Source organism: Protopterus annectens, chromosome 1.part2, assembly GCF_019279795.1.
Source record: "Protopterus annectens isolate FY-2018-M chromosome 1.part2, PAN1.0, whole genome shotgun sequence".
Lineage (NCBI taxonomy): Eukaryota > Metazoa > Chordata > Ceratodontiformes > Protopteridae > Protopterus > Protopterus annectens.
Window position 1 is genome coordinate 435059496 of NC_056727.1, and position 24717 is coordinate 435084212.

At 37.7% G+C, this 24717-nt stretch overlaps 1 protein-coding gene across 1 annotated transcript in view; it reads left to right on the top strand.

Moving 5' to 3' along the window:
* The first annotated feature begins 13488 nt into the window (after positions 1-13488).
* Positions 13489-24717, top strand: part of LOC122792363 (cystatin-like) — a 31495-nt gene continuing 20266 nt past the window's right edge. Inside the window, exons 1-2 of the mRNA XM_044060154.1 lie at positions 13489-13815; positions 20680-20745. Coding sequence (XP_043916089.1) covers positions 13489-13815; positions 20680-20745 — 393 coding nt within the window. The remainder of the gene's footprint in view (positions 13816-20679; positions 20746-24717) is intronic.

Genomic DNA, 24717 nt, shown 5'->3' on the forward strand with positions numbered 1-24717 from the left:
GAACAACCTCAGAAGATTTGCATGATTATTCTGATAGCTATACTGATAACAATGATCTTTTTGCTGTGGCCTTTCCTTTTCCCAGCCACATGAGTTGAACTGAACAAACGTGATGCATTACTCATAGACTGGCATCCAAACTTTAACACTTACCAAGCAATTAAATATGTGTATGCTGAGACTTTTAATGTTTCGAACTGCTGGATTTGCACAGCTATACCAACAGCATACGGGGGACTATTGATGACTGCTGTCCCCCTAGGGGTCAATGAGACCTGAAAAAACTTGATTTTTGATACTACACCTGTGAAATCACAAGACAAAATAGCATTGTACCTACCTGTTACACAAAAAGGGATTGTATGTTTTTATAAAAATGACACTATTCAGGTGGGTTGGAGCAATTGCAATGTGACTGTTGCTTATAAATGTTCTATTAAGGCTAATAAGGCAGAGACTATCTGTGATACAAACTATGATTCATATTTTGAAAAAATGAAGAGAACGGTTAGTGAAATACAGCATAATCCTGTTCTTTTGAAGCAACTTTTTATTATTGACAAAAAAATGTTTCATGCAGGGCGAGCATATATCAATACTAAAATAGAGAATTGTTATTTTATTTGTGGGAAAAAAGCATATAAATGGCTACCTGAGAATTGGTCCGGCAGTTGTTTTTTGGGTTACCTGGTTCCGGCCATATGACACACTGCAGCTTTGCCTCAGGGAAAAATTCGAAACATCAGAGAGGTTAGCAGTAAACCTAGAAGTCCAATTAAGAGACCCAAGAATCCAGTGGGACGAATCGAAGCAGGGTGGAGAAACCATAACTCCGTGAAAAACAAAGATAAACTGACACATATGGACTTGAGTGATACCATTATATCGTGGGCAGGCATAGCCCCTGCATATGGCACAGTGAAATCGATTTGGGAGCTGAGAAAACTGTCCAAACTTCTCAAAGTTATGAGCAATGCAACTTTTTCCGCTCTCAAATTAGTGACTGATGAACTAAATGCTATGAGAACTGTGGTACTTCAAAACCGCATGGATCTTGACTTCACCCTAGCGGCGAGAGGTGGTACGTGCACTTTAATCAAAGAAGAATGCTGTTTGTATATTCCTGACAACCAGCACGAGATAAACGACCATCTTGAGGTGATCCAGCAAGTGTCGACCATGACCAAACCAGGCCCAAACCCACTGATGGACTTTTTCCAGAATTTGTTTGGGGGGTGGGGTTCCATCCTAATGAACATCCTGATTGCCATTTGTGTGGGATTACTCCTATTAGGAGCATGCATTTGTTGTGGTATTCCCTGCATGAAAAAGTTCATCAAAGATTTTATAGATATGTCGGTTTCTGAGACTTTGTATCAAAGTACTGAAATTGAAGAGTTGTTGAAAACTGAAATGCTTCCATAAGTCTAAACTACATGACTCTCTTAACTGCAAATCCAGAATGGAAGAGGTTAGGAGAAGAAGTAAACTGTTTATGCTTTTGAAATTAGAATAAAAAGTATTAACAGGGGGGAAATGTCAGAGAAATATGTATTTATGTATATGTCTAATGCTTATTAGAAGCTAAAAGAATTAACATGTTTTCATTCTATTTTATATGCAGCTTAATTTCGTGTGAAATTATAAGATGCTTTTTGAAACTGCAGTATGCTTTCTGAAAACTGCAAGATGCCCCCTGACCTAGTAATTGCTAGCACAGCAAAATTCATGTTTATGCCTTTTGGAAATGTACTGAGAAGCAGGTGAGTATCTGCTAGGTCAGGAAGTAATAAAATGAAACAATGCTATATTCTATAATGTTATGATTTTGAACAATCAGCTCTGTTCTTGTTATGAGAACATGCACAGCTGCGGAAGAATAAGAGATACATAAGACGAAGGACTGCTTGAAGAATCTGTACTTGCTTTGTGCTCGAATTAGCTGTAGTACCTTGAATAGAAACATAACATAGGGGGAAACTGTATCTAACCGGTGGTCACCAAGGCCACGTTGTTTTTCATAGGAACTTTTTCATAAAATTGATAGTGCAAGCAGAAGATTATGGATAAACAACTACTATGTAATGATGATGTAAAAACTTGTGATCTGCTACGTCAGCTTGGTAGGCAATGTCTTGTTAGAAAGTGTATAAAGATGAATTCACTTCCTGATTTTAGTTAGACAAACTCTGTATTAGCACGTTTTTGTCTCCTTGCTGTAAGATTAAAGTGCCTTAACCTGAACCTACCGTGTATTGATCATTTTTAAAGTATATTTTTCCTTTGACAAAAAACATTCCCTATCAGGACATCTGCAGGGATATCCTCAAACACACCCACTTGTTTGCTTCCTTTTCCATCCTCCCAGTCAAGGTGAACCCCAGCCAAAGGTATTTGGAATGGGGTCCCTCCTAGAGTTCTGACTGCAGTAGACTGCCTAAGCAACTAGTGCTCCTCTTTAACTATTGCAGGCTTCACAATGGTTAGGTCAGAGGTTCTGTCTCTCTTAGCAGTGGCCTGTTTCCCCTCTACTAAGATAGGATATAACCTCTTGTGGTCATTTGGTACCCTTGTTTTGTCTAGACAACGTACTGCTAGCATTCTGTCATTTTCACTTACTGGCATTCTATCATTCTCACTTACTGGCTGCGCCATCTTTTGTTACCCACATTGCCTCCATGGACATCTATATGCTACATGGCCTTGCTGGTTGCATTTATAACATTTAAGCCTTGGTCCTGGCCATGTACCTGAACTAGTGACTTTAAGGACCTTAACAGATGGGGGACTCTGGTGAGGCAGTCTAGGCAGTCTACAATGGGTTCCCTTAGACCAATGATCAGCACTGTGTATCCCTTTCCTGTGCAGTGATGGCCTGCTTGCTAGGTATACCTTTTTCCCCAACTCATCTGCTGTGTTATATACTCCATCCACTAACCAGATTCTCAGGTCTTCAGGCAAAGTGATAAGGGCTTATTCTCTCACCAAAAGGTCTGCCAGCCCTTCAAAAGTGGTGACCTCACACCCACTCACCCATCTATGAAAATAAGTGCTTAACTCAGCAATATATTTACACGCACTTTCATCTGCCTTGCATCTATGCTCATGAAACTTTTTTCTGTAAGCTTCAGTTGTTAACTTAAAACACTCTAACAAACAATTTTTAACTTTATTATAATTTAAGCAACCAGTATCAGAACATTTAGATATAGCAGTTACAGCTCTACCATGTTGTAAGGTGGTCAGGAACTGTACCCAGAGCCCTTGGTCAACATTATAAAGTTTACATACCCTTTAAAACATATGAATAAAACTGTCAAAAGTATCACCCTCTGTAAATTGTGGAAGACGTTTACTGACCTTTGTTGCTTCTGGGATTTGGTTATTCCCTTACTCATTACCTCCACGACCCTAGTGAAAAGTCAGCATCTCCTTTTCATGTTGCCACTACCTCTCATCTTCATCAGCTTCCAGACATATTAGTCTCTCTGCTGATTCTATTTCCAAATGTTGGGCCTCCAGTTCAAGTCTCTTTAACTCCAGACAAATTTTTAAATCCTCTGTGGAAAAATTGAACTGTCCATTTTCTGAGAACTGTACATCCCCAAGGCCAGTCTATTGTCCTCCTGTTTACTGCTCTGTGATACAGCTGTGACTAATGCTGCAATCATCTATGCTTTAGTTAGGCTGGGATGCCCTAGTCCTTTGGCTTGGCACATCTCAACCAACTGGCTCCTTCTCACCTTGCCATTTTCCTCTGTTGACATCTTTGCCTGCTCTCCCTAACTAACTAAGTTAACAAAAAAATAAAACTATTGTGATATGAAACTCTGAATGTTCACTTTGTGGCTGATTGAGAGTACAAATATCTTCTTTAGTGACCACTGTTTACAGGCTACAAGAATTCATTATCCACATAGGGGAAAACAGCCCTTTCAAAAGCCAAAAACACAGCATCACTGGGAACAGATGGTGTCCCAGGTTGCGTCTTGCATGAACTACAGAACAAACTAACCCCCCACCTAAACATGCTATTCAACCTCAGCCTCTCCACAAGTTACGTGCCCATAGAATGGCACACAGCAACGGTTATTCCTCTCCACAAAGGAGGGACCACAACTGACCCTGGCAACTATTGCCCCATAAGCCTAACTAGCTTGGTCTGCAAGGCTATAGAGCGCATCATCATGGAACTCATTAACAAAGACATTGGGAACCTCCAAACACTTGACCCAACCCAGTTCGGCTTTGTTAAGGGCAGATCATGCCTACTAAACCTGGTTGACTTCTTCGGGACAGTCACCAAGGCCATAGATGAGGGAAAGGTGGTTCACACAGCCTACCTTGACCTTGCCAAGGCTTTAAACACCATTCCCCACTCTGGTATTACAGAAAAACTCACTAGCCTGAACATAAACCCCTACGTCACAAGATGGGTTGCCAACTGGCTTAGACAAAACTCACATGGTAAGAATAGGGGGCTTCAAGTCTGTCTCTAAACCAATCACAAGTGGTGTCCCACAAGGCTCTGTCCTGGGACCCCTACTGTTTGGCATATACTTCTCAAAAGTACAGGCAAACACAGGAGGACTATGGCTAACCATGTTTGCTGATGACTGCAAACTGGGAGCCATAACTGACTCTCCGGCTGACATGGACATCCTCCAAAAGGGCCTTACTGAGACGGACACCTGGTGCCAAAGTCATGGCCTCAAGCTAAATGCCAAAAAATGCATAGTCATCCCTTTTGAGAAAAACAAAACACCCATGAATTACCACATAGGTGGCAGCCCCCTTAATACAGAAGAGGTAATAAGAGATCTGGGGACCCAGGTAGATAGTAATCTCTCCTTTGACAATCATATTGCCAAAGTAGTTAGGAAATCCTTCTATGTGGCCCATCTAATTACTAAAGGGTTTGCATCTAGAAATAAAGAGGTTATAGTGCCCCTCTACTCGTCACTCATTAGACGCATCATAGAGTACAATGCCCCATTTGGGATGTACCTCACAAGACATTTCCAACAGCTGGACAGACCACAAAAGTACTTCACCAAGAGGATTACTGGTCTCAAACATATGACCTATGCAGCCCGACTGAAAAAACTCCGACTGTACTCAGTGGCATATCGCTTACTCAGAGGTGATCTCTGCCTGACTTACAAAGCCATGTCCAACTCAGAATTGATGGACATGCTCCACCTAAAGAAATCCAAGTCACTGCGAGCCACACACTCTAGTGAGCTAAACCTCACCACAACAATAAATAGAGCATACTGGAGGGATAGATTCCTGTCAAAGTGACTCCCCATGCTTTGGAACAAAATTCCAAATTACATCAGGCAAAGCCCCTCACTAACACTCTTCAAGAGAAACCTTGACGAGTGGATGGGTAACAGAAAATACACCCCTGGGATCACCTCATTGGCTCTGCTTGACAGAGGATCAGTCAATTAATCAATGAGGCAGCGAAAGCCAACACACTCTGGCGAGGCTTATAAATACCCTCTGACAGATAGTCTAGTACCTACCTATGAACACTACTAAATCCTAATATGTGGATATCCCACCACTGCCAGCCAATATATGTAACATCTCACCACTGGCAACAGTAATCAAGGACCCTCAATCCGCACCACTTGCACCAGTGTAGGATGTACTTTGGGAGGATGACAAGTTACACACTCAGTATTTCAAAATGCAGCTCTCTGCATCAAGTGCAATTTCCCTTAAGAGCACATAGAGACCACAGTCAATACGGGATTGATTTCTCCCTCTTTCTCCAGATCACCAGTAAGACTCCCCACAGCCACTGGCACAGCTATACAGCTGAGATCTCAGCTGAGTGGGCAAGCCAAGACCTCCAGCACCCTCTCTGTCCAACCAGTGCTTTGTGTCCCTGCCCAAGTAGCTGACACACACACACACACACACACACACACACACACACACACACACACACACACACACACACACACACACACACTTTAAGGTTTGATTTATAAACATACACACACACCTGGGAAAGGCTGGCACAAGTTTTGTAGCTATGCCCTGTCTGTTCAGACTACAAGGTAGTTATCACTGCCACCAGCCAATTCTTTATCAACTACTTTAAAGATCTTAACAAATGGTATCCAATCTTACTGTGTAATGTTACTGTTGATACAAATGGTAGTTTTACCAAGAGCAAGGCTGTTAGGAGTGTCATACACAGTCTCAGCAAATAAAGATACCAGTGCTCTCAGAACCTAAATATGTCTCACAAATATTAGTCACAATGAAAGGTTTGAATACATGTAATAATAATAAAAGAACAAGAAAATGCTCAATATATAATCACAGTTACATCAGAGTTCAAAATCACAGGAAATATTTAAAAGAACATTGCAGGACAGTCTCAAAAAAATAAAGAAAACATCTAAACTATACTGCATTATATTCCTGACTGAATTTAAGAGAATTACTATACCCTAGTAACTTACTTCAGAGCAATAAGGCAGATGTGGTGAATGGGTCTTCCAGCTGATATTGCCAGGTCAAACACAACATACAGAACACTCAGTCTCTCTCAGAGAGTTCTTAAATTAATATCTCAAATATTACTGCTGGGATAGCTTACAGAATGACATCACTTCTTGTCATCTGACTCTATCCCAGGTGAAAAACAACTATTGGTTCAGCTGGTAGCATTTAGCATCTACCTGTGAAAATAAATACACAAGGCTCTTTCTCAGCTCTTTGCAGATCCTGTACGTTATAAAACAATAAATCACTTCCTAGACAATAGTGAAAGCCTCTAGTTGTAGACATTGTGTTTGTTACTGCACTGAAACTGAAAGATAACATCCTTTTATTACATGGCCATAAAGTAATCCAATTTCAGTTATTTTTCTGAAGTTAACCTCTTGTGTTCCAGTTTCCATTGTTAAAATATATACATTTAAACAGTTACAATAGTGTATGTAAATGTCTGTCCTTTTCCAGTAAGGTACACTGTGGTTACATTTTTAAGCTCAGTACTATTACAAACCCTTTTCAACACACACTTCTGTACCAGCAGTTTGATATACACATAACATACAGTTCTAATACATTTGTTACACAAGCATATGAATCATGTTGATATTCACAAATGACATATAATTATTTACAAAATTCCAGATAGCTGGGCTGGCAGTATCCTTTTGTGACAATACCTGCCAGGTACCTATTATTCTGTTGTGCCTCTTTTCTGTGTGTGTGTGTGTGTGTGTGTGTGTGTGTGTGTGTGCGCACTTGTGTGTTTGTGTGTGCGTGCATGTGTTTGCCCATGTACATGTATGAGTCTCATAGCATTTATTTATTGAAAGGAAAAATACTTTAATTATATATTCATAAAATGTATAGTAATCCAACTGAAACCAAATACTAAAGAGCAGGTTAGTCAGCAAATGATAAACTGGGTGATGACATGTAATAAACATAGTCTACTATTTTTCCAAATATAGCTTGCCCATTTGCATTTGCTAATTTATTCACTAGGTAAGGCCACTCTGGTTACAGTTGTCCCATTCAAAGGCAACCTAGGAACGCAATCTCTTTGTGACATGCTCAGATTCATGTAACAGGCAAGCAAAGGTAGAAATCTATACCCTGGGCACAGGAAGAAACTCATTAACAGCACAGAACTTTAGTCCCCTGCACCGACTGCCAGACCAAGTGATATGCTTTCCATGGTTACTTTTCCACAACACCCTTGAACTTAATGTGAATTGTAATGATCATATTCCAATTACCTTTATGACATAGACTATTTGTAGCAGAGTATTCATGGTTCAGTTATAGTACTGCATTAAAAGCAGTTACAAATGTACACTTGGACAACCACAGACTTTAATATTACCTAAATATTTACAGTGGAGGTCACAGAAGAGTTAACACATATTTTTTTCTGGACATATACTTGAGCCCTACAGAAGAGTATGAAGAGAGCTGTAGACAGTGTGGCAAACTGCTGAAGCAGCATCTGCTAGTAGATGACAAGCTATTAACCAGATTTTAACATAAATGCTATTTAATTTGTTCCCAGAATATAAAGCCTGAAATTGTCTTTCATTTAAATATCCATATTTGTCAGTGTTGTGTACATGACTGTTTAGGATCTACAAAGGATGCAGTCTGGCTAGAAACAAATCAGAGTACTGTGGTATTAAACCCTAGTTCTATTCTTACTTCCCATTTCTCCTTGCACATCACTTTGTTGTGTATGCCTGGTCTTAGTTCAACAGGGAAGATCCGACAGATACAAATTCTGGCTTTAAATGCAAACCACAAGCATTGACATGATTAAAGGGATTCCACAGAGTCCTTCAGCATGAAAGCTTTGCCTGCTGGCAGAATGACCAGGTCACACAAGTCATCTAAATCTGATTTCTGATTACAACTCAGTGATTTATTTTATCATAACAGAACAACATCCAGATGTAATATTTGTGTGCACTACTTCATGAAGGGGATGCATCCTATGCGTTTTAACCATTTTAATGAATGCAGTTTGAGCAGAGATGACATCCTCTCCAGGGATTCCCCTGAAAGCAATCAATGAACTGATACTTTTTAAATTTACTAAAGCAAAGAAAATGTTTGACCACACCTAGAACAGAAAGCAAACCTTTTTTAAACAAAGTCATTTGTTTTTAAACTATATTACTACTCTGTTTATGGCTCATTTCTGTTGTCTTCCCCCTTCTTATTGTCATGCAGTTAGAATTTAGCAATAACTCACATTTGAATGTGAAAGAGATAGGATTTACCCATGATTGGCATTGTTCAGTTATTTGGGATAGTAAAACCAAATGTTGGTAAACTTGCATTACTCAATCCCAGAGGTGAATTATTGGTGTTTAGTAAGGACATTCCTTATTTTTTTAAATAATCACATTGTATAAAATAACTTCCTTTCTGTTCTTCATCCCCTTGCACAATGTACTGTCCAGAGACTCCTTGCAGATACTCATACACTAACCTTTGTAGAAGATGGCAATTGCCTAGTACTTCTGCATTAGTGCAGTTGGTATCATTTAGATTTCCATAAGTAACATTACAAATGACTTGTGCAAACATTTAAGTGTTTGTGTGAGGATGCTCACAGATTATCCACAGTTTGTGATTCACCTGACTTTTTTATATTTATTTTATTAAGATTTCAATTTTTACTTTAGGAAAATTGGTTATACAGTGAAACATTGAGTTTTAGAATACTGTTAAGCTGTAAGGCCGAAACTAATGCAAACATTGAAGGGTTAAAAAAATCTCACATCAACCATCTGCAGATGAGCCAAGAAATCATTGTGTGTGTTAGAAGGGGAGAATTTAGCTGCTAGATGGTTGCTATTTTATTTTTTCATTAATTGATGATGACACTATAGTGAATGTATTTTTTTTTTTACTTACAGTTGCAGTTTTGTAACTGGGCTTGTTCCTTTGCACAATAGTTTGTTTACAGCAAGCAGGTAGAAGGGAATAAACAATCACTATTTATATTTCTGAATGCAAATTAGTTTCTGTTGTGTAATATAGAACATCCTACATAGTGTTACAGTTATATTGCAAATAAAGAAAAGGAAAATACTTATAAAAATGTTGAATGTGATCTAGCAACCCAGAGGCATGAACATGGACTCTAGATGATCGTTACTGTTGATGTGACACCTCAGCCCCATATGCAGAAATGGGAAAAAGGGGTAGGGATGGATGGATGATTCTTATTTCATAGCTGTCACCATTTACAGAAATGTTGTAGTCCCTTTCTGCAACAACAGAGTTCTAAACATCTGTAATAATGAGAGCTCATTTTCAGCAGGTAGTACTAACACAGACAGATGTATCTTTGCCGGTCACTTCCCTTGCTTGCTGCATTAGTCTTTAAGCTGACCTTGTGATTGGTCATTGTATCTACCCCCCCCCCCGACTGATTGCTATAAAGTCTTCATACACAAGCATTAGATGATGACAGTGCATTTTTAGCAATAAGGAAAGTCTATGCAGCAGAACCTTTCTTAGGGTAGTGATTGCATTATGAAAATTGTGAAAACCCTTATTTCCAGAATTAGTAGGGTTCTTCTTGGTAGAGCTCATGTGCTTATAGGAAAATATAGGTTCATAGGTGTGTACTAGGCTAATGGCCCTGGATCCTTTACAAGCCTAGCCCATAGAAGTGCCCTGGCATCGTGCCACCCAACATTAGTTCCCAGTGCCTCTATCAAACAGAGCCAATGGAGTGATCCCCAAGGTGAACTTTCTATTTCCCATCTACTCATCAAGATTTCTCTTAAAGAGGGCCAGTGAGGTGCTCTGCTTGACATGTATGGGAAGTCTATTCCATAGCATGGGCAGTCTCTGGGTTATGAATCTGTCCCTCCAGCATGTTCTGTTGATTGTGGTAATGAGGTTGAGGTCTCTGGAGTGTGTGGTGCAGAGGGATTGGGATTTCTTTAGATATAGAATTTCTAACTGAGCTGGGTCAGACATGGCTTTGTAAGTCAAGCAGAGATCGCCTTTTAGTAGATGATATGAGATAGAAAATAGCTGGAGTTTTTTGAGTCTGTCTATGTAGGACATGTGTTTAAGGCCTAGCATCCTCTTCTTGAGGTACTTTTGTGGCCTTTCCAGTTATTGCATGTGTCCAGTGAGGTACATGCCAAATGGGGCATTATACTCGATGATTTGCCTAATGAGAGAAGAGTAGATAGAGATGATGACCTCTTCCTTCCTGGATACAAAACCCTGAGATGTGCCACATAGAAGAACCACAGTGGCAATGTGGTGGTCAAAGGAGGTTCCTGTCAGCCTGTGTCCCCAGATATCTTATGACACCTACAATGTTCAGTGGGCTCCCATCGATGTGGTAATTAGTGGGAACTGAGTTTTTCCCAAAGGGGATGATGCCACATTTTTGGCATTAAGCTTAAGGCCATGGTTTCAATACCAGTCACTGGTCTGAGTGAGGCCTTTCAGTAGGATGTCTACATCATTTGGGGAGTTAATAATGACTCCCAGTTTGCAGTCATCTGCAAACTTGGTCAGCCAGGGTCCCTCCATGTTGACCTGGACTTCTGAGAAGTAGATGACAAACAGGAGTGGACTCAGGACCAATCTCTGTGAGGCTCTACTCATGACTGTTCAGCAGTCTGACTTGGAGTCCACTACTTTCCCACTGTGGGTTTTATCTGTGAGCCAGTTTGCAATGCACCTAGTGATATAGGGGTTGATGCCTTGTTTGGTGAGTTTATCAATAATTCCTGAGTGGAGAATGGTATCAAAGGCTTTGACTAGATTGAGGTAGGCTGTATGAACTGCCTTGCCCTCATCCACAGCTCTGGTGACTGACTCAGAGAAGTCAACCAGGTTGAGCAGGCATGATCTACTTTTCACAAAACCAAATTGTGTGGGATCTAGAGTTTGGAGATTCCCTATATCCTTGTTAATTAGGTCCATGATGATGTGCTCCATAGCCTTACATATCAGACTCATCAGGCTAATGGGGTGATAATTCTCAGGGTATGTAGTCGTTCCACCTTTATGGAGAGAGATGACTGTAGCAGTGCACCACTCAGTAGGGACAAAGCCTGAGGTGAGGCTGTGATTGAACAGGGCACACAGATGTGGTACCAGTTCACTTTGTAGTTCATGTAGAACACATCCAGGGAAATTGTTGGGTCCCATGGAAGCTGTATTCTTGGCCTTGGACAATGCAGCTTTAACCTGTGCTGCAGTAATGCTGGGTGACTGGCATTCCTCCGGTATTGTGATTGGTCCTTTAGGGAGGGAGAGGGGGTAAAGTTGGCACTGAATCTGCTGGCCAGTATGTTGACAATATCTGTTGGCTCGGTGTAGCAGTACCACTGTGCAGTAACTCAGAGCAAACCTGGGTATTGCCATGGAGATTCTTGATATAACTATAGAAGGCTTTGTGGTTGTTTTTAGTGTCTGCCACAATTCTGCCTCCATAGCTGGCTTTGGAGGTTTTGATGGGGGGTCTCAACTTTTTTCTGAGGCTAATAAGGGAGTTTTTCCAGTCTTGGGACTACACCTTTTTCTGCAACAGTTTCTTCCTTCTGTTGTAGAGTTTATTAATGGCAGGGGATGACCAGATTGGCTTCCTTTTTTTGGAGGAGAGCATCTTGGTTCTGTTGGGTATGGCTAGTTCCATGCATTTATGTATGTGTTCGTACAGTGCATTGGTGTATGATTCAACAGTAATGCATCTATTTTCCATTGACATGGGTACTGTGAAGTTAGCCACCTCTGTTTTTAGGAGCCCAAAGTCAGCTTTGGAGAAGTTTTTCATGGTGGTCACCTTTGCAGGGGAAGGGGGTCTGAAGATGATTCAAGGGAGCACCAGTATCTATCCTAGATATGGACAACTCCATTCATCTATGAAGCTGTCTTGACTCATATACGTATTTCGTTGCACTGTTGAGTTATTAGGTTCAGAACTAAAGGTTATTTTCATGTGTACTGGACAATATAAGGCAAGTCTAGAGTGAAATTTCACAATATGCTCTTCAAAGAGTTGCTTGAGAAAGCATGGAAACAGCATATTGGCTACATTTGCCACCTGGCCCTCTTTATATATGACAGTCCTTACTTGGACACTTGTGCCCTGCAAAAAGCAAGAAAAATGTCCTGAAATTTTATTTTAAAAATATTTCATAAGTTTCCACTAACAGATGCATAAAATACTTAGTTTGTTTTTGAAGCTCCCTAATAGTATTTGAAACAACAGAAATAACTCGAATTCTGCATGACTTTGTTTTCATTTTGGCTGAAAATTGAAGCCCAGTCCTTTGCAGTAATCCTGCATATTGTTTGCCTTGCAAAACATAATTTTTTCCAAAGAAATATCCCATTTGTGAGCATTATAAAAGGTGGCCATGTACTCACAGGTGTGAATTAGAATGTGAGATGTCTGCAATGGGTTGACAGAACCTTGTTAATTAAATACACTCCCCTAAGCGATTGAGCAGAGGTGGTGTACATTTTTTCCCCAGATTAAAGCCTTACTACATTTGTGCATGAGTCACCTAAGTAGGGCTATTATAGAACTACCTGACCTTACAAAAACTTGGACTAGTAAAATTTCTTAATTAACTGCTTAGGACAATGCAGGATTACTTACCTTGCCACACTACATTAGTGAATATAAATAACAAGCAAACCGCCTTCATAAATTCGTTCTTTGAGTTACTTTTCTATCAAAGAAAAATCATGTGAAAACTTTGGATGCTTGAACCCACTTCAAAGATTTCCCAACCAAATGTATCAGTTAGTTAATTATTCATGAAATTATATTGACAGTATCTCTAGCTTCCTTCAGCCAAACACATACATGTTTGATGAATGACTTTTTATTTGTTTTAACTAGAAGACACACCCATATAAAAGGATATAAAAAAGCAGAGACCCAAGTGTTTTCTTTAACTTTTATTTCTGTTTCCAGCAGAGATGGTTATTGTTTGTAAGGTTATTGTTTTGTCGGTTCTGTTCTTCTCAACAGCTGATTTGTTTCCAATAGATGAGTGGTCTTACTCTAACAATGATGGAAATCAGTTTGAGCCTGACTCAGCAGTGACAGTGATACCTCAGACAACGTTAATTTTCTATGACACCTATGAAGACATATATGGAGACATATTTATTTTTGGTGAACCAGCTGATATGACAAGTGAAGATGTTAAAGAAAAGGCAGACTTTGCTGTACATGAATATGGTGCAGTTTCTTCTGACTCCTGCACATATACACTGGCTAAGATAAACTCTGCAGTAAAACAGGTAATAACCACTGCCTTCAATTTTCACTATAAAACAAGTAATCATGTCTAGGTCATGACTAACATTTCAAAAGGGAAAGACAGCAGATTATCCACGTTATTAAGATACATGGATATAGGTAATACACTTGTTATGGTAAATCCGCCATATTAGTAACTCTGTTTCTGAAATAGAGAAATAAGCATGTGTGATAATAATTTTTTGGAACAATTTCCATAAATAAAACTATAGTTCATGAAGCTTCCTTACCAGTTTTGTAGAAAGCCAACACTAAAAAGAAACAATTTCACAAAAATACTGCAAAGCTTGCAAACTGCTTATAGTTACTTTATATTACCTAGATTTTGTTTGTATTAAAATTATACTTCATTTAATAATACTAAGCTTTTTCACTAGACATTCATTTCTAAACAATGTGCAGACTAAATAATGATTATTTTCAATGTTTACACTATGTCCAGTTATAGCTAATAATTTCTCTTCTGTTTATTCTGTTTTTCAAATCTTGTTTATGATGTTGCTTGTTGCTTACTTAATGGGATAGTGTTCACAGTTCACAACATCCAGTGATAGTAAATCCATGGCCAACTATACTGTTGGCACTGTTTACAAATATCAAGAAAAACAGAATTATTATTCATTGATTCCTTCTTATTATCTAAATCATTAGTTCTTTTGAATGTGAATAAACTTTACTTCTTGAATAAGAATAATTCATATTTACTATGGTCAGTACTTGCTATCGCCAGAAAATGCATCACTAGAAGATGGAAAACTGTTGAGGATTTCTTGTCTTCAGTGAAAGACCTGGCAGTCAAAGAAGCTAAGCCCAAAGAACTCAGAATCTATCCAAAGACATTTGTTAATAATCCTTCGACATAAGTTTTAGCACTTATTAAGACTTTACAAATTGACCACAACTCTTTCTGAATGAATGCTTGTGTATTTCAACTGTGATCTGCAGTTTTGCTTCAGGCCTATGTATATATTGTAAATAGTTTTTACTTTGTTTGTTAATAATTTGTCTTAGAATGAGAATACTGTTTGTCATTTGTTGTCTTTTACTTTCATGGAAAATTTAATAAAATACTTTGAAAAAAAAAGAAAAATGGAATTAGCCGCAAATACAAAACAAACTGATATTAAAGAAACTGCTGTCTCAGCACACTAAATTCAGGTTGCACAGAATAAGTTTTAATAATAAATAAAATATACAAGTGCTTTTGTCCTACCACAATGCAGGACTTTTTCAAAGTGAATAAACACATCTTTCATTAGTTTAAATATCCTGGCAATCACAAAACGGCGCCAAAATTCCATAAAGTTAGTTGCTAAGCAACCATTAATACAACATTATTCTACCGAAAGACACAGTTCTTGTTCCATAAAGTCTTGGAAAGCAGAGATTTTCACTGTTAAAATTGAATCTACTGCACAAAAAGTATATATATATATATATATATATATATATATATATATATATATAATCGTATATAAAAACAACTACATATTATAAAATAAACATAGCAAAAGTTATTTAATGTTTTAATATTAAAACTTGGAAGCCCTTTCCTTTAAATAATTGTGTATTTTATTTATTATTAAAAAATTATTCTGTGCAGCCTGAATTTACTGTTTACAAATATCATCACTATAGTGATATGTACAGTACTTGCCTAAAGTGTTTAAAAGTCAAAACCACAGTTTATAGTTGAATTGTTACATAGTACAAAAATAATTACTAAAGATTATTATAAAGTGCACAGAGAAACTATATTTTTTTACATAGTGCACAAACATTCTGCATTGCAGAAGTGAGTTGCTGCAGGTGATTCTTAAAGATAAAATGGTTTGCACAAGTAGTAATACTAAAAAATGAGCAATCAAAGAAAGCACTATTACTGTATTAAGAGACACAGCTGTAAAGCATTGCAAGTCATGCACTTGTATTTTGAGGAGATATCCGCAGTGTTTGCAAATATGGGCCTAGATACTGGAACTGTCTGTAAAGGCTAGACAGTGTTTCTAGCTTACCTGAATAAAGAACAGCTGAAATATATATATATATATATATATATATATATATATATATATATATATATATATATATATAATGTGCAGAGCTGGCATCAGTGCCCTATCTTGAGTGAAGAGTTGGCTGTAGCATCATCATCGTCATCGTCATCATCATCATCATCATCATCATCATCTTCTTTCATCTGTTCCCGTTAGGGGTCGCCACAGCAGATCACCCGTTTCCATTTCTTCCTGTCCTCTGCATCTTGCCCTGTCACACCAACCACCTGCGTGTCCTCTCTCACCACATCCATAAACCTTATAGTTGGCCTTCCTCTTTTCCTGTTACCTGGTAGCTTCATCCTTAGCATCTTTTCCCCAATATACTCAGCATCCCTCCTCAGCACATGTCCAAACCAACATAATCATGCCTCTCTGGCTTTGTCTCCAAACCTTCCAACCTGGGCTGACCCTCTAATATACTTATTCCTAATCCTGTCCACCCTCGTCACATCCAGTGCAAATCTTAACATCTTTAATTCTGCCACATCTAGCTCAAACTCCTGCCTTTTTGTCAATGCCACTGCCTCCAACCCATATAACATAGCTGGTCTCACTACCCTCTTGTAGACCTTCCCTTTCACTCTTACAGGTACAAATCACTCCTGACACTCTTCTCCACGCATTCCATCCTGCCTGTACTCTCTTCTTCACCTCTCTTCCACACTCACCGTTACTCTGAACTACTGACCCCAAGTATTTAAATTCAGCCACCTTCGCCACCTCTACTCCTTGCATTCTCACCATTCCTCCATCCTCCCTCTCATTCACATAATATTAGTACACCTTGCTTTACTTGTAACATACTGATCTCAGTATTATAGCTTGCTAATGATGTACATTTGTAATAAAATCATGCACTACAGACAATTTCAGAAAATTATCACTGCATATTAAAATAGCTGTAGCAGAGCTGTTGGACTAACACTAAGTTCCTCAGAAAAAGAGTTGCAAATGGAGAAGTCATAAATATTTAGTTAGGGACCTGATGCTGTACATTTCAGAGGGAGACTAGAAATGCTGCACATGGTTACACATTCATACCTGGCTGGGAAAAATCCTAATTATCTATGGCCTCAGAATGCTACTGCTATTTCAAGGGAGAGTGAAAAGGGCTTTACCAACCCCCCCCCCCCCCGCCAAAGCTGCAACATTTTTTCATTTGGTCCTCCAAGTTATTGTACCTGAGTCTCTTATCTCTTGGAAATTTAAATGTAGAAGTTGGTGTTTTGGCAATGGGAAGGCTGTTTCAGGCTTGGCCAATACCACTTTGCCATTATCTGAATGTGTAAAATGGAGTGCATATTTTGTCTTTTCATTATTAAAATCTTTGGATTTAGCCAATATGCCTTCTGAAGTGAAAAAAGAAAATGTTATGTTTGTTGTCTCTAAAAACACTCTTGCCATTGGCTTCATAACAGAAGGGATAAAGCCACTGACTGATGAAAGCTGCCCTGATTTGATTAATGGTGGTTATACCGCAGCATCTGACAATGTTTAGGGAAGAATCACCAGAATTCTAACGCCTGTGTGCTTCTCTTAGAGCAAATATTTTGGAACCTGCTAAGTGTGCAGGTTTCCTGACAACATACTGAAACTTGGGGCAGGTGAATGACAGAAGTGACATTTTGTGCAGGGTGGTAGGACTCTGACCACAATATTATCATGATAGCTTATCATGATAGCAGTGCTGTAACTTCTGTGTATACCTATACACATGCTCAGTGTGCTTATATCAAGCCAATACAAACATCAAGCCAGTCTGCTAAGAGGGAACACAGAACGAACAGAATCACCTTGTATAGATGCACTCTGATGGCTCCTGACTTCCCTGTTACACTGCTGATGTATGGTCTCTGCAAGCTTCCATTCAGACAGCATACTTCCTCCTCAAGGAAGATATCACTGGTGAAGGGTCCCACTCAGGTATCACCATGTTTGTGAAACCATAGATGATGAAACATTGACAACCTGGCAAGAAGCCGGAAACTACCATTAAACAAGGGAAGACACTGTAGTCAGAAACTTAAGAAAGTTTTCATTTTGAATAACTTGGCCCTTGTAGTTCAAAGGTGCAAGTACTATAACACTGCAATTATCTTACATCTGGCAGGAGTAAAGGTGGTACGCCTGTAAGGCATGAGTATGCACATTTAGAGTTTTTGACATTTACTAATAAGCTGTTGTGTATGCTTTTTGTAGTTTTAAAAGGGTCTATGTCATAAAACTGAAAACACAAATTCTCGAACACTCACATTACCGAATAATCAAACACTTGAAATTGGCATTGTGGGGGGCTGCACCCCCCCCCCGTTAAATATATATTCCTACTCCAAGATCACACTACAGTGAGGAAAGGGCAAATATTCCGATCTTAACTGTACTGCGATCCCAAAATACCAATTTCGAGTTTCTGATTATTCGCTCATGTGAGCATTCGAGAGTTTGCGTTTTCATCTTTCTGAAGTAGACCCTTTTAAAAAGTTTCACCTGGTCTGTACCTGTAAATGTTTTTTTATGATAGTGTACTACAACAATAAATAAATAAATATAAATAAATAAATAAATAAGGCGTACCTGTTTCACGTCAGTTGTCTTCAAATTATAGCTGGTCTCTCTTTAATGAACTTCAGTACAGAATGCAAGAAGCATACCTGTGACTGATCTATACTTGGTAATTAAGCTTATAAGACAAGATTCCAAAAGATTTGGTAGTAGAGTAACATACCTAATTTCTATGTGGCTCCATGCCCGAGTCCAAAAGATAGGACTCTGACATTCCTCATTCAATATAAACTAATGGGGACTGCTAGAACTCTACCTTTTTTACTCAGGTATAGACTACAGCTGAATTTTTCACACCTCTTATGGCTCCAATCAGTGTTACTTTTTTATAACTGTGATGGTTTCTAACTGGAATAGGAAGAACCATGTAAAACAGTTAAGTTTCACAACAGGGCTAATGAAACAGAGTGTATGGAATTTGGCATTAATCCTTAGTTAAAACTGTATTGCTGTACTTCTAACACATTTTTTTTTACAATTAACCCTGTTTCTTATTATATTCCTGATGTTTTAACTGCAAGTGATTTTAAGTAAAAATAAAGATTATGCCATGTTTTTTTGATGTTTCAGTTCTGATGTCCTTGCAGTTTTTTTTCTTTATGACCCCCACCACAAACTGATGTTGATAGTCATTGGCAACAGTTTGCATACACAAGAGAAGCATTGTGGATAATTAACTAAAATATTGTCCTTTAAAAAGCAGCTATGTACATTATGACTTTATTAATGGATCATCACATATGTTAATTTTAAATGTGGGGTGCTCCAACCTATAAGATATAACTGACAACTTGTCTTTCCGGGGAAAATACTCTTTATACTGCAATTAACATTCTTGCAAACTTTTACACTAATTTGGGCAGTAAGATATATATATATATATATATATATATATTTTTTTTTTTTTTGGGGGGGTCAACCTTTCATGATGTCATAGATGGAGTTTTCATCTTCCAGAAAATGTAAAATGGATAATGTTATCAACAAAATTAAACACAAAAATAACACACTTTTTGGTTATCAATAAAATGCGAAAAAATGCACTTTTTAAATGAAAAATGTATAATTTGGCATGCTATATGATAAGGAGGTTAAACATATCTCTAAGAGTTTACATATTGTTATGGATATGTTAAAGTGTATTGGCCACTATCTAAGTAAGAAACATTTGGAGCTAGACGTAACATCTGTACTATATATAATACCAGATTATATAGTTTATAATGAAAAAGTGTGTTGTTTTTCCCATTTTATTTAGTTGCTAAGGATGGCCCCCAAAATTTTTTTCAGAGGCAAAAAGCCTTCCCATGACATCATGGAGGACTAAACCTACAGGGTCTCACAACAGAAATGAATGTATAAGCTATTGAATTTCCATGCCAAATGCATCAGTAGTAGTTTCTTACTTCTTAGAAAGACAAGTTGTCAAAATAGTTCCTACAGGTAACACCTTACTTTGAAAAGTAACACATGTATTCATGTAATAGCGAAAGTGCAAGGTAAGTAAGGAATTTATCTTCCAAAGAAGCTTTTTTTTGCTGTTTGTCAACCCAGAATGCTTTGCAGCTCTGTTTAAATCACAATGCCTTCTACGACATCATTTTGTGGGTGCTGTTATCCAAAAAAAAAAAAAAAGAGTAAACAGTGAAATAAAAATATCAAACAACATGCTATAATCTTATTTTTTTTTTTCAAACTTGCTTGCAGATTTAACATGAGTATACATGGAAATGAAATTAATTATAAAATAGCAATGCTTCAGAAGATGGCCAATAGACTTTAATTTTTGGCTTCATCATCATCATCATCATCATCATCATCATCATCAGAATGCAGAAGGTCTTCCATTCATTTGGACAATTTCTATAACAACTGAAACTAAAGTTTGATAACTTCCATTGCAGTATATCCAGGTAATGCCAGTAATGGTCAAAAGTGCCCCTTTTCAGTGGTACTTCGGGGGCACTGGTTAAGTGACTTGCTCATGTCAAACAAGTCGGACAGTAAGCTTGGACTGCAATATGAAGCTTATTAGTATTTCATAGTCCTAACACTAAGCTAAACTTCCAAACTGCAGTTAAATTTTAGGTTGCACCCTCTTAGCAAGATAACTCACATAAATGTCAATTTGATGGCATTAAGTTACCATCAAATAAAATGGAAGGTTCTTCAAAAATAAAAGCATATTGTAATATATTTTCTCATTGTGTTTTCTTTGCCTAGGAGGTAGAAGCTGTAAGATATGGTTTGGATGTCGATGTTAAACAGATCTGCAAGGAAGATGAGCAGGTAAATCTGTTGCAACATATAATTTAAGCATAATATTTAGAAAATATTGTTTGTGAAGGAAATTTGATGATATATGTGAACAGGGCAGTGGATCCATGGTATATCTGTGTGTGTGTGTGTGTGTGTGTGTGTGTGTGTGTGTGTGTGTGTGTGTGTGTGCGCGCGTGCATGTGAAAGTGAAGGGTAAAAAGTTATACAGACAAACCATTCAGTTAGAACTACAAGAAAGAGTCAGCCAAACTAGAATCTTCACTGTGTAAATACTTTAAACCTCTTGTAGTAGAGATCCATGGGATATATATAGGTTCATAGGAGGTTACTAGGCTAGCAGCCCTAGATCCTTTACAAGCTTAGCCATGTTAATCCCCATTTGTTCTTTCTGGGTAGTTTGCAGAATGAATTTATGAACAGAGCAGGTCTGTGATCAACATCGGCTAGCCCTGTCAATGAAGGACATGAGTGCCACACCAGGGACGAATTTGCATTCTCCCATCCAGTTATCTAGGTTATGTTTAAATAGGGTTAGTGAGGAGCTCTGTAGAAAGTGAATAGGAAGTCTATTCCAGAGAAGTGGCAGTCTCTGGGAGACATATCTGTCTCTCCAGCATGTTCTGTTAATGACACAGGCTAGATTAAGACCCCCTAGAGTGAGTGACTCTTGTCCCATTTGACGTGTGGATTTGCAGCACTTCCATTAGGACAGGGTTGGAGATTGTCCTATAGGCCAGGCACAAGTCAACTCTAAGTGACAGGGCTTTCAGCCTGTCCATGTAGATCATGGTTTGGAGTCCCTGTATTTTCTTAGTGAGAAACCTCTGAGGTGTCTCCAGCTGCTGCAGGTGTATGGTGAGGTACATGCAAATGGGTGCATTATACTCTATTAGTGGTTTGATGAGGGTCGAGTACAGTGGAGTTATAATATCACTTGATCTGGATACTATGCCCTTGCATGTGCAAATGACCCCCTAAGGACACACCAGTGTTTCCTCTACATGGCTTCAGAATGCCTGTAAATTTCTACTTTTTAAGTCTTTATATTTAGGTCAATAAATCTGAGCCCCACTAGCTGTAGACATGTCATGTTTAACTTTTTGTAACATCATCAGTACAACATACGTGGATTGTCTGGATATACTTTTGAAGCACAGGGTTTAAAACCTAGCTGATGTCCATGAACATTAAGGTGCCCTACAAAATACCCCAACAAACAACCAAGCAATATACATATATTTGATTTGCTGACAAGTTGTAAAGCGTTTGTTTTCTCAACCAGCAAAAGCCAGTATACCTGATTGGAAATCAGCCAGTGGGGACTGGAAAATTTTCTTTTCCCCCCACTATAATGCAATCTTGGCATTGGTATATATATATATATATATATATATATATATATATATATATATATATATATATATATATATATATATATATATATATATATATATATATCTATATCTATATATATATATATATATATATATATATCTGTGTGTGTGTGTATATATATAAAATTAGCAGTGGCTGGGGGTGCAGGGATGCTTGCTCTCCTACAAAAGAAAAACATGTTTTACAGTATTTTTGTCTTTTTTTTTTAGACCACTTGTGTTTGATCACTTGCCATTCCATATTTTAAGTTTTTGCTACATGGACATACATCTGTGTATGCATGTGTATATTTACGTTTATATATATATATAGGGTTAGTGAGGAGCTCTGTAGAAAGTGAATAGGAAGTCTATTCCAGAGAAGTGGCAGTCTCTGGGAGACATATCTGTCTCTCCAGCATGTTCTGTTATATATATATGTGTGTGTGTGTGTGTGTGTGTGTGTGTGTGTGTGTGTGTGTGTGTATATATATATATATATGTATATATATATATATATATATATATATATATATATATATATATGCATTTATGTATATTTTTTAAAATTCTCAGATCAAACCCATAGAAGATTTTATGTATTTATTTATTTGTTTGTTTATTTATTTATTTGATATTTGTTTACTGGAAAGTTCAGCTGGGTAGAACTCTCATTTTCAGTGGAGGCCCAGGAAGAAAAACTCCATCATAGCACAATACATGATTAAAATAATTAGTGCAGTTGATTATACAGAAAAGCTCCAAATATAGTACAATACAAGATTAGTACAATTAGTGTAGTTGATTATACAGTATAAGATATGAGAAAAATAAATAATATTTACATTATTATCAGGATTATATAATAATAGATGGATGGTATATGGGAGAGATCAGAGAACAACATTCGTACAATTGTTTCAAGAAGAACTGGTCAAAAATGTTGGCACTCTACAGGGAAGAAAGTATTATTGAAGATGCATAGAGAAGGCAAACAGTTTAAGATATATAATGAAAAGTTCTTTGTAGGTAAAGTTACGTTTTATGATAAGCTTCAGTAGGGTCAGGTTTAGTCAGTAACAAAGGCTAAAATGATTTTAGAGGTTACCTGAGAATTTTGCAGGGGTACTTAAGGTAATAGGCTGCTTTAAGTAAAAAGAATGTGCATGGAAGGTTGATAGCTGAGGCAGTAAAGGGAAGACAAAGAGCTAAGAATGATAGTTGATAGAGGATGATTGATAGTTGAGAGGGTATATAGAAAGGGTTATGGTGTTAGCCAGGTTTAGAGCAGGGGCAGATTTGAGCCATGAGAAGGTATTCTGTTAATATGAGCTTAACAATTTTTGGGAGTTGATGTAGCTGTAATATCTAGGAGTAGTGTGTGCCAATATTTAGTCACAGAATAGGAGTATATACATTTTCCTGCATTTCTGTGGGGTCTATATAGAGTTAGTCGTTGCTTATCTTCAAAACAAAGAGCTTTAGTAGGTAAGTACATTTGAAGAATTGATTTTTAAAGCTGGGCAGTTGTTAGATTTATAGATAATTTTATGAGCAAAGGTCAGTTGGAGGTAATTTATTAATGAGGAGCGTTTGAGACAGTTAAGGCAATGCAGTGATGTTTGGAATAAGAAGCATTTATTGTGAGTTTTACTATTTTGTTATTACAGGTTTCAAGCTTATTTTGTAGTGAAACCTGGAGACTATTTAAGATAAGGGTGCCATATAATATGGAGGGAAGTATTTAGGCTGTGGCCAGTGTTATTTTAGTTGGTATATCCATGAAGCTTTCATGATGGTAGAGCATCCCTAACTTGTGGTGTGTTTTCTTTACAGTATTGTGAATATGTAGATCAAAGGAAAGTTTGATCAAAGATCAAACAAAAAAAAAGCAACCTGGCAAAAGAGAATATCATTGGTAGAAAAAAAACAAATAATGCAGTTACATACCCCTCTTCATAAAAGCATCATGGCAGATGGGCAAATTGCCAAATAATGATATGAAAATATTTCAGCATACCAACTTTTGAATGCATGATGCCCCACGTCTTTTTTTATACATTCAGACAAGTAGGCCTGAATTCATTAGTTGTAGACATATGTTCTATCCTCTTTTTGGCTCATCATGAGCATTAATGGAAAATCTACCTATTCTCTGAACCATTCAGATTATGAAAAGTCTGATATCCATTAGGTTATGGGTAAGTCCCTAATAAGGTCAAAAATCAAAAATATCGGACAGCCAGGAAAGTCTTAGTCAAAGCCTAGTCAAAACAGAGCACTGTTTGTGAAATATAACAGTTGCAGCCCTCCTTGTCATGCACACACACACACACACACACACACACACATACACACTCTCTCTCACACACACACACACACACACACACACACATATAAAAATCCATGATTCCATCTACAACTCCCTTTTTCCTATTTTTTCATATGGGGTGTCACATCAACAATGACTATCATCTAGAGTTAATGTAGTCCACTTCAAGGTGGCAGGCCCATAAAGGTTGATTTACCCTTGGAGGTTTTATTTCTCATTGTTTGTATATAACTTATTATACAGTTGTTTTGATCCATACCATAAAATCTTGATGCA